This window comes from Condylura cristata, unplaced genomic scaffold (assembly GCF_000260355.1).
Source record: "Condylura cristata isolate star-nosed mole 26May11 unplaced genomic scaffold, ConCri1.0 scaffold00002, whole genome shotgun sequence".
Taxonomy (NCBI): Eukaryota; Metazoa; Chordata; class Mammalia; order Eulipotyphla; family Talpidae; genus Condylura; species Condylura cristata.
Window position 1 is genome coordinate 27890016 of NW_004567103.1, and position 15571 is coordinate 27905586.

The 15571-nt window shown below is 38.5% G+C and overlaps 1 protein-coding gene across 1 annotated transcript in view; it reads right to left on the minus strand.

Annotated features, from left to right (window-relative positions):
• The window catches only part of PLCL1 (phospholipase C-like 1), a 264763-nt gene extending 255121 nt beyond the window's left edge, over positions 1 to 9642 (minus strand). Inside the window, exon 1 of the mRNA XM_004674406.2 lies at positions 8964 to 9642. Coding sequence (XP_004674463.1) covers positions 8964 to 9206 — 243 coding nt within the window. The 5' untranslated portion in view covers positions 9207 to 9642. The remainder of the gene's footprint in view (positions 1 to 8963) is intronic.
• Between the last annotated feature and the right edge of the window lie 5929 nt (positions 9643 to 15571).

Sequence of the window (15571 nt, forward strand, 5' to 3'; positions counted from 1 at the left end):
TTATTTGGGTTCATTTCCTGGCTCTACTATTTACTAGCCATGTGACCTTGGGCAAGTCACATAACATCTTTCCTTTAGTAGAAGTGGAGATAATAATAATTAAAATACTCACCTCAGGGGCCTCTCTCATAGCCAAGAAGTAAGTCTTAGCACTATTACTGAAAAGGCCTGAGTTCAATCTCTGGCCTGGGAGCTGACCCACAGAGCACAGCAAACCTCTCTTGCCTCACCACTTCTCCCCTCAGCAGTGATTTCAGTAGATTTGCCTGTGTTGCTCCCCACTCTGTCTCTGGTGACTCCTCTCACCCCCTGCACCTCTGGCCTACACCCCAGTTCTTCTATGCTAAATAAATAAAAATCTTACAATAAAAAGATATTTTTTTAAATACTCATCTCATAAGGCTGTTGAGAGTATTTAATAGGTTAATATGCATAAAGTGCTTCGGACAATGACAGACATATTAGAAATTATATAAAAATTTGTTGTAATCATAAACAAAATTTCTCAATAAGAAAACATTCAAGATATTACTGTTTTATTTATTTGACTAACTACAAAAAGATTTTAATTATTAATAACATTTCTAAATATGTAACCTCTAATTATAGTATGGAATCAATAATAAAAAAATATTAAAAATAGGAGTTCAACAGATACTGAAGCTTTCCTTGCAGCCTATGTGTCAGCCTCCAGGGGAGGCACAGACTCCATTCCCCACCCCTACCTTAACTCCTTCCTCAAAACTCAGTCATGATAAGTGCAAAGCTTTCAAAGGAGCTAAGAGTGTATATACATCATCTCCTCTCTCTGGCTTCAGCCCCAAAACTAGGGCTGACTGAATGTAAGGAAGAGGAGCAGAGCAGGGCAGTTTGCACTCACCCTTCTGACACAATTGCCCTCTTCTTGGATTAGACCCTAACCCACCTAAGTCAGAGGCTTGAGAGGAAATACACTGTCTTCCACTTACTCCTTACTCTCCAGGCCTAGGGGCTCTGTTCCTGGCATCCTCATTATAAGATCCAGGACATAGGTGTGAAGTTTAAGCGCACAGTAAATTTACACTCAATTAGTATCAAATCCCTTGGGTCTCATGGAAAAGTACCTATGACCCAGTCAAGTCCAACTTCTTAGAGTTCTAACTCGAAATCTTCATTCTAGTTAACAGGACTAAGGGTTCTTCTGTCCCTAACAAATGTGTGTAGTTAAGAAAGAACTTCGTATCCTTGCCAGTAATAGTTATACAGGGGCCTCCCTGGTGGTACAAGGGTTAAAGCACACCACTATATGAAGCTATCTGTAGTCACTGTACCACAAGTTCGATCCCCAACCAGGGAGGTGACCCATATGACACAGCAGGCCTCTCCTGCTCCCCTCAGTAGTGTATTTCAGTAGATCTGTCTATTCTGCTCCCAATTCTGTCTCTGATCAATCCCCTCACCAAATAAATCTTTAAAAAAATAATAATAATAGGGAGTCCTCTCTGGTGGCGCAGTGGGTTAGAGCACAGCAGTAAGAAGCTAAAGCCACTTCAGCATGAGTTCCATCCCTGTCTGCCCTGGAGGTGACCCACATGGCGTGGCAGACCTCTCCTGACCCGCCCTCCCCTCAGCAGTGTGCTTCATCAGTTAAGCTGTTCTGCTTCCCACTCTGTCTCTGGTGAATCTTCTCACCACCCCTGCATCTCTGGCCTGTACTCCAGTTCTGTATGCACAAATAGATAAGTCTTAAAAATTAATCAATAATAATAATAGGGCCCTCCCGGGTGATAAAATCGCAACACTGCAAGCAAGCTGCAGCCGCCTCAGTGCGAGTGACATCCCCCATCACAGAGGTGACCCACATGGTGCAGCAGACCTCTCCTGACCCACCCGCTGCTCCCCTCAGCAGCACCTTGTCGATCTGCCTGTTCTGCCCCCCACTGTCTCTGGCAAATCCTTTCACTGCCCCTGCATGTCTGGCCTGTAGCCCAGTACTGTATGAATAAATAAATACATCTTTAAAAAAAAAGGAAGCCTTTAAAAATAATAATAATAATAGCTATACACTTTCATAAAGTTAAACACAAATTAAGAACTATTTTTAAATTAAGCATACTTAACACAAAACCAGCTCAGTTTTTATGTTGATCTGTTTTGGATGGACTGTATTATTTTCAAAGTTAACTTGCCTTTCTCCTTCCTGGAGGGGTAATTTTATTTTAAATAATGATTATTTTCTAATCACCATGCACAATTATACTTTCAATAGATTATTAATGAAGTTATAATGATGCTATTTAAAACAAGCCAGATTATATCTCTTACATACATCTTCATAAGATACTCAATAAAGCTATAAATCAAATCCAATTTCAAATCCAAGGGACTCTACAAATACATTGTCACACTATAATTTTGTTGCAATCAAATGTTACTCAATAAAGCTATAAATCAAATCCAATTTCAAATCCAAGGGACTCTACAAATACATTGTCACACTATAATTTTGTTGCAATCAAATGTTACCTAAAATACATTGCACCATAGCCAAAACATGAAATAAGATTGAATGCTATTGTTATAAAGATGACCAGTTGGTCTTAATTGTTTTATCACTTTTGTATATTTGTTAATTGTAATAAATTCTATGTAGCATATTATAGAAATTGAGGAACAAACTGAGATACAGAAATAAGTACGTTTTGACAAAATTTTTACATTAAGACACCAAAATATGGGATTTTTGTAGAAACTGACAGGTTTTACTATAATAAGGTTTGTTGATACATTACTTTAGATTAGACTGGAAGTGCAATCACCCTCTGATAAAAAAAAAAAGGCTGGCCCTCCCTGGTGGCGCAGCGGGTTAAAGCACAGCACTAAGAAGCTTAAGCCACTTCCACATGAGTTCGATACCCGCCTGCCCCGGAGATGACCACATGGTGCGGCAGACCTCTCCTGACCCACCCGCTGCTCCCCTCAGCAGTGTTCTTCTTCGATCTGCCTGTTCTGCTCCCTGCTGTTTCTTGTGAATCCTCTTACCCTCCACATCTCTGGCCTGTACCCCAGTTCTGTACGAATAAATAAATAAATCTTTAAAAAAATAAAAAAATAAAAAATAAAAATAATAAAAAAATAAAAAAAAAAGGCTCATTTACTGGCACTGACATTTTATTAAGAAACTCAGAAAGTAGCTTTATTCCTATCTCTTACTTCTACTTAGTTATTTAAAAACACAGTTTTATTGCTCTTGAAATAGAATTATGGTTAATGCTTGGAGTTATAAAATCTGAACAGAAGTGACTGGGGAAACAGAGAGACTGCTGCAATCTTTCACTGGGTTACTCGCTGACCAGTTACTCTGGCATTACCTAAATGCACTAATGGGACTGTTTAGTAGCACTGAAGGTAAAAATCAATGGTCTCCTGATGTTTTAGTACAACATTCCTGCTATGCCTGAGCTGTTATTTGGTAACATATGTTCAACTGACATTTTATTGTATAAAATCTAATTATCTATTTTCTCTAGCAAAAAAAGGGAAAAGCTATAAAATGATTATTTAGTCTTAATTATAATATATTAACCACTTAATGGCTAATTACTTATACTTAGTGAACCTTAATATATTTCCCAGGAATGAAAACAAGCAGCATAAATTCCAAAAGTAATTGCAAATGATAATCAATAGACACTTCTAAAATAACAAGGCATTTATCTAAATTTTATTTCCAATCTCTAGAGATGCTGTAAGAAATCACATTAGAAAGGCACTACAATAAGAAGTAACCACTTCTAAGGTGAAATGTGGTCATGTTTCTATGGCAATTTCAGAGAAAACACTGTGATTGAAGTTGCTAGAATAATAAACAAAATCCACCCTGAAAGTTCAATGCTACTTATACATCTGAATTATACCTCAAGAGCAGTATACCCAACTGAAAGCATCATGGTATACCCCTATCACCCCTTGTAACAAATCCTGGTCAATGACTGTTAGTATGGAGGTAAGCATAGCTGCCTTCCAAAATTCATCTGTAAGTTGATTATTTGGAATTTTTAACACATATTTCTATGGGCAAAAAAAAGTCTATAAATGTTAATTTCCAGGTCAACCTAAAGAAGTCTATTGAACTTATATTGTGTCTAAATTTTTTAAGTTATTTTTTAATCACACTAATTTCTACTTCGTAACCATCTATATAAAATGCTTTCAAAGCTCCAAGTAAAGATTCCCTAGTTCATCACTCCCCTAGACTAATCATACTCCCTCTATATATCAATCTAAAACCAAAGACAGCTCTTCAGAAACTCAGCTATCAACAGCAGGTCTGGTGGGGAGGCAGGAACAAAGCAGGGAGGGGACCTGATGGACTATATTGAAGGATTATTGATTCTTTGATGGTAGGTATGGTGATGATATACATTTGTAAAGATGTGAAGCTATAACCCTAAAATATACACTGTTGGAAATCAATGTTACTTCAACAAACATTAAAAAAAAAAAAAAGTCCGGTGTAGAGTAACATGTGTGAGCTCCATATATTAGCAACAAGTAGAAGACACACCAATTTGTTCTGCTTTTTAAATTACATTACGGGACTAACAAATGACCATGCCTATGATCTCTATGTAGAATTATCCTCCTCCAGTTGTTCTGAGTTGGGAGAAAAAGGGTGGGAAAAATAATTTATCAAAAAGTCTTGGCACCCAAAATTCAGTCTCTTCTATCACTCTCTTGTATGTTGAAATTGTTTCTAACCTAGAAAGTAATTATGGACTGAGTACTTCCTTCATCTGAAAGTCAGTATAAGAGCATAAGTTTTGGATTTAAGCAGACATGAGTATTAATCCTGTCTCCACATTGTAGCAATAGGTCTTTGTGTCTCCTCTACTTTTAAAGATTTGCTGTGAAAATTAAGTCCAAAAATAAATACAAAAAGCTTTTACTTTAGTACCTGACTTATAGTAATAGCAATTTAGAAGTATGAATAAAAATTCCTCTGAAGATAATAAAATTCTCTTTGAAGAGAAACATAATTTTTTCATATGTCAGCACATACCCAAGGGGAATCTTTGAGGCTGCAGCACAGAAACCCACACTAGTCATATAGTCAACATGACAGAATGAAACTGGCCATGATATAAAATTATAAGATGTGAACACTGAACCCATTATATATATATATATATATATATATATATAAAATGAAACCATTATATATATATACTATATATATATATATATAATAGTTTATTTTTACATCATTTTGTGCCTTTTTCCATCTCAGTTATAATCCCTGTGGGCTTCCCACCACCAATTCACCCGTGTGCCATCACCATAGTCTCATGCACTTCCCTCCTCCCATTTTTGATCCCATTCCCCGCTCCACCCCTGTAAAATGTCTCCCTGTAAAATGTCTTTGGTATATAGTTGTTCATTATTATGATTATTTTCTCCTCTGGTCCTTTATACCCCTGCTATGAGTGAAACCATCCACTATTTTTCCTTTTCTTTTTGGCTTATTTCACTAAGCATGATCCCTTCCAGCTCCATCCATGTTAGTGCAAAAGGCATGTGTTTGTCTTTTTTGATTGCTGAGTAATATTCCATTGTGTATATGTACCACATCTTTTTAATTTGGTCATCTATTTTTGGGCATTTGGGTTGATTCCATGTCTTTCCTATTGTAAATAAAGCAGCAATAAACATGGGGGTGCAGGTGTCTTTTTGATTCAGGAACACCGAACCCATTTTAACTGCCCTGGTGCAGGTCTCAGCACCTCATCCCCAACTCCCATCTATATCCTACACACTAATATCCATGAAAAACAAACAATAATTTTTCTAGAGAATTTATACCTAAGTATAATCAATAGGAAATGGAAAAAAGTAGACCCCATCAATATGTTACATATAACTGAAGAAAGTCAATAGTTATTTCTATAACATATGAATCTTAGTTCCCACCATCTAGTATAGGAAATAAGCTACACTGCTTCCTATTACCAGAGTATTACAGAGATATATAACTATAATCCAAAATGTTAAATATTTTAAACATTATAAATTTGATATCAAGTACCAGATAGATAAATGGTACCAATGGTACCATCTAGCTCCTCCTTCCATCACCCCCAAACTCCTGGCCAATTTCTTAATTAAAAATATGTTCAAAACAGAACCTTACATAATAGTTTTACATTATCAATTTTGTATGCAACTAACTTGTTATTTTAAATCACAAGTCATCAAGAAGCAATTAAGATATAGTCTTGTGATTTTGTGGCATACACACTTAAAAAACATACAACATTTACCAATGTCAATACTATAAAAAAATAATTACACAGAAAAACACAAGGAAGATGGATTAAGAGAATCTAGTTTAATTTTCACATTAATTTCTTTTTAATTTAGAAATGGGTATATAAAGGAAAAGCATATTTACAGTACAAAGAAGATTTTCTGAAGATGTATAAAGATATATGTTGTCACTGTCCTCATGAGCTCAAAAGGAAATTGTTTTTTCAACTAAATCTGTATTTTTACAAACTGAGGGTAGAAAATTTATTGAAAATATTCCTTTATTAATATAAGGCAGTGGTTTTTGGCATGATTGACAAATGCACTATTTTGATTGATCCAAGAGTCAAGGTAATAGAGAATTAGCATTCAAATAACTAGAAGAACAATAATACTTTAAGTTGAATTGAAAAGAATTTAATATTTGATGATTTACAGTCTTTAGTGGTTCAGTTATGATAATGAATGCCAATTATTTCTGTGTAAGACTATTCAGAACAGCATTTAATAATTTAATTAATATAAAAATGTATCAAAGCATTTATTTTTATATATGTTTCAATGTCAAATAAAAAGAACTCTTGGTGAAATTATATAAAATACATTCGCTCTCATATAGAACATGTGCTACATAATTCTTATATGAATTAGACCTTTTAAGAAACTCTTATTTTTACTACACTACAATGTACAACAGAAAAGTCATTAATCTCTAAGACAGAGTAGAACAGGCCCTACCACTTATCTCTTTCCTCCACTGTGAGGGAAAGCCTATGGGAAGGGCCAATGACTACAAATGACCTATAAAGTGTCCTTGAAGAATAAGTGACCCATCACAATGATTATGGACAACGTCTAGCCATTAAAACTGGTGGGAGAAAACCTGTAGACACAAGTTCTATAACCTTCCAGCCAAATTCTATTATATAAATCAAGAACATCAGTAACTCAGCACATAGTTTTTGATGTATATATTTATATATGTATTATATATTTCTGGAAGAATACATAAGAAAGCATTATAGTTGGGGTGGACAATGTAAGGTATTGTTTATTTTACTATTAAGTAGGGGAAAGGACAAGTTAATACTCTTAAAAGTTTAAGAACTGCAAATTTAGCTTCAAGAACTTGTATATTCCCCACATTGTAACTTTTATTTTTATACACTGTAGAACCCATTGCTTTTCATAATGATACGTGTTGAACTATCTGTGCAGCTCGTTTTCACACACACAGGACCACAAGTAACATCAATATCTTAGCATCCAAAATGTGTTTCCTAATTGTGATGCTTTTTATGTTTCAAAACCATATGCTTTCTGACCTTTGGTTAAAGAAGGAAAAAAAAAAAAGCAATCGTTTCCTTTTTATCCAAATTCATGCCCAGAATAGAACACTCTTTTCCACATAATCTTAAAGGCACAAAATAACAAAACTACTACAAGTCATTTGCAACTACCACCCACTCTTCCTTTAATATAGAAGTCTCCCTTTTGGTCTAAACTTCCATGTGTCAGTGTTGAGGAAGAGCCTAAACCATACTTGGAGTTAGGCGGATGGACCGTGGGCAACAGTGGCGCTGGGAGTTCCATTTAGAGCTTGAGAGAGACATTCATCACACAGCTCAAACGTGCACCAAGATTTTAAACATGATAGCATATCATGTAGGTCAAATAGAAGTCGTTCCAAGTCCATCTTTCACTACTATTATTTGATTGAAGTTTCATTCATAGTGATCGCCTCACCAAATCGATCTTAATCACACATGCACAAGATCGCTCACATGCATTTCTACTAAGAGACCCTTTTCCGAAGTGTGGCTTAGTGAGCTAGCGGAAGGACTTGGCTGGGGACAGTATCTGACCCCATCCATGCCATGCACCCAAATCAGGAACCAAGCCTCAAATGGGAGAGGAAAAGATGGGCAGAGGTTGTCAAATTTCTTGTGAAATAGATGGAGAGCAATCCTGTTTGGAAGCTGAGGCGTCGATGCGTTTTCCCTGAATCAGGTGGAAACCACAAGGATCCAGGAAGATGCTGGGGAGTTTGGGGGGGGGGGGGCGGTGAGGACGGTGATTGCTTTCCGGTGGCGCTTTCCCTAGCCCAGCGAAGAAACTCCAGGCTCCACAAGGTTCTTTACTTTGCCGCAGGGTTCACAGAAAGCTCAGCCCGCCTACCAGGAAACTTCATGCTTCTTGGGACTTAGGATCCAATTGAGTCTAGAGGGTTTGATTGGGGCTTTTTGTTTGCTATGCTTTGCTTTGCTTTTTGTTTCCCACTTGCAAACTGTACATTCCCTTTGCAGTGCGGGAAAGCTAACCTTTCTCTGTGGAGCAGTGTATAACCTTGCCGTGGATCTGCATTTATACTGAGTCGTCCCGCCCTCCTTCCGTCAAAGGTTTAGTGTAGCTTACAGAGAAAATGTGAAAAAGCAGCTATTAAACGCAAAGAGCAGAGCGGAACTTTTCCTCTGTGGTCAGAAAAAAGCAATCACTTCTGCTTCTCAAAACCCAGGGCTGAGTCTGGGAACCTCCAGACACGGAAGGAGGTTTGATAAAGAAGGAGGTGGGAGAAAACAATGCCGAGCCTGCAACGCCTCCGGACACCACACGTCCTGCTGGGGGTCCCGACCCACCCACCGACGCGCGCGTTCCCGGGGCTGTGCGGCCTGGCTTACCTTAATGATGCTGCTGCGCCGGGGGGTCGCCCGCGCCGCCTCCAGGAGGCCGGCTTCAGAGTCCGCTGGGGCCCCTGCAACGCCCTGCAGCGCGACCCCGCTGCGACGGTCCCTCGACCGGCCCCCAGGGGCCGCCGCCTCACCGTCCCCGCAGGCGATGTCTAGGCCCACTCGGGAGTCATCTTCGCCCCCGGCCGCGTCGGGTTGCGCAGGACCCTCCCTGACCGCCGCACCCTCAGCCATGGCCCGGCGCGGTTCAGGTTCCAGGGAGGCAAACTGCAACACCAGCCGGCGGCGTCCAGACGCTGGGTACTGGTGCGCTCATGCACCAGGAGGCGGCCCCGCCAGACTTTGTTTCACTGCCCGGCGGCGGCAGCGGCGGCAACTTTCTGGAGAGAAGACATCGCTAGGATAGCAGACGTCCGCGTGCTTAGGTCCAGGAGATCAGCAGTCTGGCAGTTTAGGGGGGTGAGGGTATGGCAGTGAGAAGATATGAGCGGGAGAAGGAGTGGCGAAAAAGAAAGGGAGGTGTCCGAAATGTGATGCAAACGCCCGCTCTGCCACAGACAAAGGCATCGGACGCCTGGCCAGGCGACCTCCGAGGCTAGGACGCGCGCAGCCCGACGGGGACCGGAGCAGGGGGACCGCGTCCCCGCTCACCCGCCACCTGCCCGGGGACAGCGGCTCAGCAGCCTCAGGAAGTGCGGCGGTGGCGGCGGCCTCCACTCCGCTCTGTTGTGACAGGGAGGGAAGACTTGTTTTGACAGCCCATGGGGATTGGCAGGCGCCTGGGCCTCTTAGGAGCCCTATCTAGCCGAGCGGGGGGAGTTAGCCCGACCAATCCCCACTCGAGAGGGGTGTGCCTGAGCGAGAAGAATGGAATGTGTTCTGTAACTGGGAGCCAGCTCCAGCAGGGCTGGAGTACAGGAGAGGGTGTGAGTGCGGCACACGTTTGTGCATCTGCAAGCGTTCCCTGTATACTTTAGGAAGTTGAAATATTCTAAAAAACCCTGAAAAGGCAACAAAATCCAACGGGAAGAATGGGGAAAGGAAACTTTCATTTGCAAAGCAAATCAATTTGAGTATTAATGTCTGAGTGGCAGAGGGCGGCTTCTCACCCTCGGGGGTTAATTGCAAGCTCTCCTGCCAACCTTGAAGTCAAATGCATGCACAGATAAACTGGGGTTTACTGAAATCCTCAAGTTGGATAATTTGGTTCAGATCCCATGAAAGAATCTTCAGTTCACCCTGCAGTGTGAATAAATATGACAAGGGAAGAGCATCAGATGAAAAAGGGTAATACTGAACAACTAAATCCCTCTGGATACTAACTCATAGTAAAGCACAAATATTATGGAAGTTGGTTAAGTGCAAAAAATGTGATGGGGCTGCTTAGTCCTCATCGTAAAACATGCCTATTTGATAATAAAAAACCTTATTGTTGCTTATGGTTGCAAGCTAGCAACCAACTGCAGAGAGAGCTTTAGATGATCAATTAAGTCACTAAAATAACCACAGAATGTTTATATAGAGGCCAAGAATGATTGAGCTTCCCTATTTGGACAGAAGATTTGACATTTAAATTTAAGGCTTCTGGACTTAGAGTCTATATTAAATCTCATTTACATCATTAAATTGTATTTTATTAATAATTTGAGATTTTACTTGTTCCTTTTGCCAAAAGCATGAGAAACTCTGCAGCCCTTTAAACCCAAAATTGTTAGGCTCTCCGAAAAGTAGAAATGCAAAGAGATTTAGAGATCATCTTAGGTACCCCTTTTATTTTACAGATGAAAGGAAGGCCCAGGGAGCCTTAGGTTCTTGTCTACTAGTCAGTCAGGAGCTGAAATTAGGATCAGCTACAAAACATCTCCAATAATCTCTTCACTATTTAATATGGCTCCTCTGGGAAGACCACCAGCCAAAAAAGAATGATGCCCTTAGATGGTTTCAGACTTCACATTTACCAACTTTTAGAGAAGACTGAAAAAACTGCATTTACTTTTTAGTTAAATATAAACACTGCCATGAATGAAAATACTGTAGCTAAGTAACCTCTAGTTTTAGAGGCAACACCACCCTCTAGTGAGATTTTGAGAACTGCATCTACAATAGCAAATTTGTTTTCTTTCTGATATGTAAAAGACAAGGAGAACTCATAAGTTTTCTTTACAACTCATCGCCCATGTAATGTAATGTAGTATAGTGTAATGTAATGTAATGTAATATAATATATATATGCATAATATGGCCTAGTAACATAAGTTAAAGGAAGTAAAAGGACAACCAAACTTAAAACAACAGTGTGTGTCCTTCATGCCCAATAGGACAGGAAATCTTCATCTCCCCTGTGTAGGAAATATTTCTACTTGCTATGATGATGACATATTTGAAGTATCTTTTTTCTTTAATATTAAATTATTACAATGCTTTATTTCTGTCTTATATAGTTGCTTTCAGTTTTATTTTTCTGTTACCCTAAAAAAAATTCCAACACTTGGTTCTCCACTAAGAAATATAAAATTATACTTATATTACTCATCTTGTTCTACAGTTTTAATATTATTTACAAGAATTTCCCTATCCTAAAGTCTTGTATACCATTCTAATAATTTGATTTTAAGTGTTAAAATGATTGTCATCTTACTAACATTTAATACCAGTCATCTTCAAAATAAAGAGTCAGAAAGTACAGCATACAATACAAAAATTTCTTTTCCGTTTCAACTAAATTATGTTCAGTTGGGCTTGTATCTCTTCCCTCCCTTAGCAGCCTTCTCTCTCACCCTCATATAAAGACAAACACACATACACATATGTCTGAATCCTTTGATCTAAGCATCTCATTCATTCGTTCATTCAATGTTGAGATAATAGATGTACTCTGCTCTAACAAGTCTTTCATATTGCTATTTTCTAAGCATAAATTCAGAAGGCTTCTCCTGATATTCAGGTTTGTATTGGGGAGGAAAAAAGTACCCCCACTAAAATTGCTTCTATCCCAGGACAAATTCTATTCTGTGGTCCCACATTTCCTCAATTAACAACATCCCTTCCCAGATAACTATCACCCATAATTCTTGACCCCCATCAAGTAACACAGGAGGAAGAAAAATAAATATGAGTAAGAGTAATAAACTGGCAATGTCTCCATCTAAGACAGGTCTCTGACCATAAATCTCACATTGCCCTTTCAATCCCACACATACACCATGTTACTCATATTATTCTGTTTTGTTTGTTTTCTCATAGGATTTCATCATTGGGCATAAACTATCCTATCCATGAATTGTCCCCATATGTGTTCTGTCACACTGACATCCTATCTCTGCCCAAAAGAAATGGAGAATCTAACCATGATACACAAAAATCCCTTGTCCATGTTTGTTTATTACTGTATTCCCTGCTCTCAGAACCATATCTTGCACAAAGTGCTCAATAAACATTTTAAGGCAGACTCTTCTACAGAAGATTAAAACAACCTTTTGATAATGAGATAGAATAAAGCAATTGTCTGATAAAGAAAAATGGCTGTCACTGCCTGAACAACAGAACTTCTCACTTTCAAGAATCTTAGAATTCCATCCTAGAGCAGAAATCAGAACAGACCTAAGTAAATAGTTACAAAATTCGACACAAAGTTGAGTAACTTGAAATTTAGATATAAACTGAGTAAAAACTGATTGGAACCTAGTCAGGTCCAGTAAACCTGAAAATACCTAGCTTAGGGTCAAAGACCAGATATGATGATGTAGTACTTTCAGCCAAGGAAGTCATTCAGAATCCAGGGCCCAAGAAAAATCCAGTGAGGATATAAAGACTTCACATACACCACCACATAAATCAGATTTGAGAAATGTCATTTTGATAGCTGATTCCTATGTACTTCTAGGCTGTATTCTGATTTCCACTTTACAGACGAAGAAACTAAGGATAAAAAGAGCCGAGTAGTTTGCCTAGACTCAAAAGTAAACAGTAAGTATTATAATTCAAATCCTGTACATGAGGGCTACATGAGGTTCTCTAAAAGGGTACAAGTCTAGCAATGGTCTTGGAATCTTCACCTATTCTGAAGAACCCACTCCTTCAAGTCCAGGATCACTCATGTGAGGCATAATGACAAGCTGTAAACATCAATATTACCTCTCATCATCCCAATTTAAAGTAGTGTTGATTGAATATCAGAGTATAGGAGACATATTTGTAGACTTATCCACATATGTGAAAAGAAAAAAATATATTTTTAATTCAGTCATACCACTCTCCAATACACACTGTGATTATTTTACTTTTGTAGTTCAAGAAAACAGAATTTCTAGGATTAATCTGTATTATAATAAATATCATAGGGTAAATAAAAGTCAATAAAGGACAAGGCAAAACAAATACATCACCTTAAAATTCAAAGCTGTTTTTTTTTTTGAAAAGTATTCCTTTGTTCCTTAGATTAACAATTAAGTAGCCATTTTCAACAATTTAAACATAAATATCGGGCCCTCCCTGGTGGCGCAACAGGTTAAAGCCCTGCACTATGAAGCTAGCCTCAGCTGCTTCAGTAGTGTTCAACCCCCGAGCAGGAAGGTGACCCACATAGTGCAGCAGACCTCTCCTATCTCAACCACTGCTCCCCTCAGCCTGTTCTGCTCCCCACTCTGTCTCTGATTAATCCTCTCACCGCCCCTGTACCTCTGGCCTGTTTTATATGCATAAATAAATAAATCTTTAAAAAATATATAAATATCGCCACAATAGTGAAGGCAAAGATAAATAGATGGGACTACATCAAGTTAAAGAGCTTCTGTACAGCAAAAGAGACATTACTAAAAACAGACAGACCACTAATTGGGAAAACATTTTCTCACACAAAAGTAGCGATAAAGGACTGATCACAAAAATATACAGAGAACTGATGAAACTCAACAAAAATAAACAACCCCATCAAAAAATGGGCAGTAGAGCTAAAAAGACACTTCTCCAAAGAGGAAATGCAGATGGCCAACAGGCATATGAAAAAAGGTTCAACATCACTCGTAATAAGGGAGATGCAAATTAAAACCACAATGAGATACCACCTCACCCCAGTGAGAATGGCACATCTTCAAACAACTAGCAACAACAAATGTTGGTGAGGAGGTGGAGAAAAAGGAACTCTCCTGCATTGCTGGTGGGAATGCAAACTAGTACAACCACTATGGAAAACTGTTTGGAGGTTCCTCAAACTGCTAAACATGGAGCTTCCCTACGACCCAGCAATCCCACTCCTAGGTATCTACCCAAAAGACACAAAAACACTGATTGAAAAAGATACTTGTACCCCCACGTTTATTGCTGCTTTATTTACAATTGGAAAAACATGGAAGCAGCCCAAATGCCCAAAAGTAGATGACTGGATTAGAAAGAGGTGGTACATATATACAATGGAATATTACTCAGCAACCAAAAAAGAGAAACACATGTCTTCTGCAGCAACTTGGATGGAGCTGGAAAAGATCATGCTTAGTGAGATAAGCCAGAAAGAGAAAGAAAAATACCAGATGGTTTCACTCATAGCAGGAGTATAATGGACCAGGCGAGAAAATAACAAAAATAATGAACAACCATATACCAGAGACATTCTGTGGGGGTGGAGTGGGGAATGGGATCAAAAATGGGGGGGGGAGGGAAATGCACGGGACTATGGTGGTGGCACAGGGGTGATTTGGTGATGGGAAACCCGCGGGGATTACAATCGAGATGGAAAAAAAAATGTGCAAAATGATGTAAAAATAAACTTTGTAATACATAAAATAAAATATATATATATATAAATATCAACTAATTTTATTTCAAAGCAAAAGTCAACTCCACTTCAGATAACTTAGAGCCTTCAAAAATCAGAAGTTAAGCATTGTTTAGAATACATTTAGATTCCCCAATTTAACAAATCTTCAAAGTATAGAAAAACAATAAATTTTAAAACCTCTAATTATAGCCAATGTTCCTCAATGTCTACTGGCTGCTTGTTTCAGTTGTGGGAAACTTCTACTACTTACTACTTGCAGAAGAAAAAAATGCCTAGGTGTCTGTCCATTAACATTGCTCACAGTTTCACACCATGTAGCCCCAGAAACCAAAATATACTATTGAGAACATCACATCAACTGTCTGGGAACAGTCTATATGTGCAAGGCAAATACCTTTTTAAAATAGGTAATGTTGATTTATTTCCTATGTATCAATTTAATTTGACATGGACCCTGGAGTTAGAGTTCATGCCATGTCTATTCTTCCCACTGATGCAGAAGTACTTAAATACTGATAAGACCCCCTTTGAAAACCTGCTTCTCTGCTTTATTTGATAACTTGGATCTTTCCTGCATTTTCAAATAGAAACCTCTAGATATCAAACATATACCTGACACCTGTTAACTGAGGTGCAAGAGTGAATATAGAACAGGTTTCTCCTCTCCTCTTCTTCCCTCTCACAGGTACATACACTAAATCTTCTGCAGGTAGTGAGGGTTTTTCCTCCCATATTTACCAAGATATGGAGTTTATTAATGCTTTTTAAGCATCATAGGACCCAATAAGGGAAAATAGAATAATATTTCTTTATCTAATATTCGCAT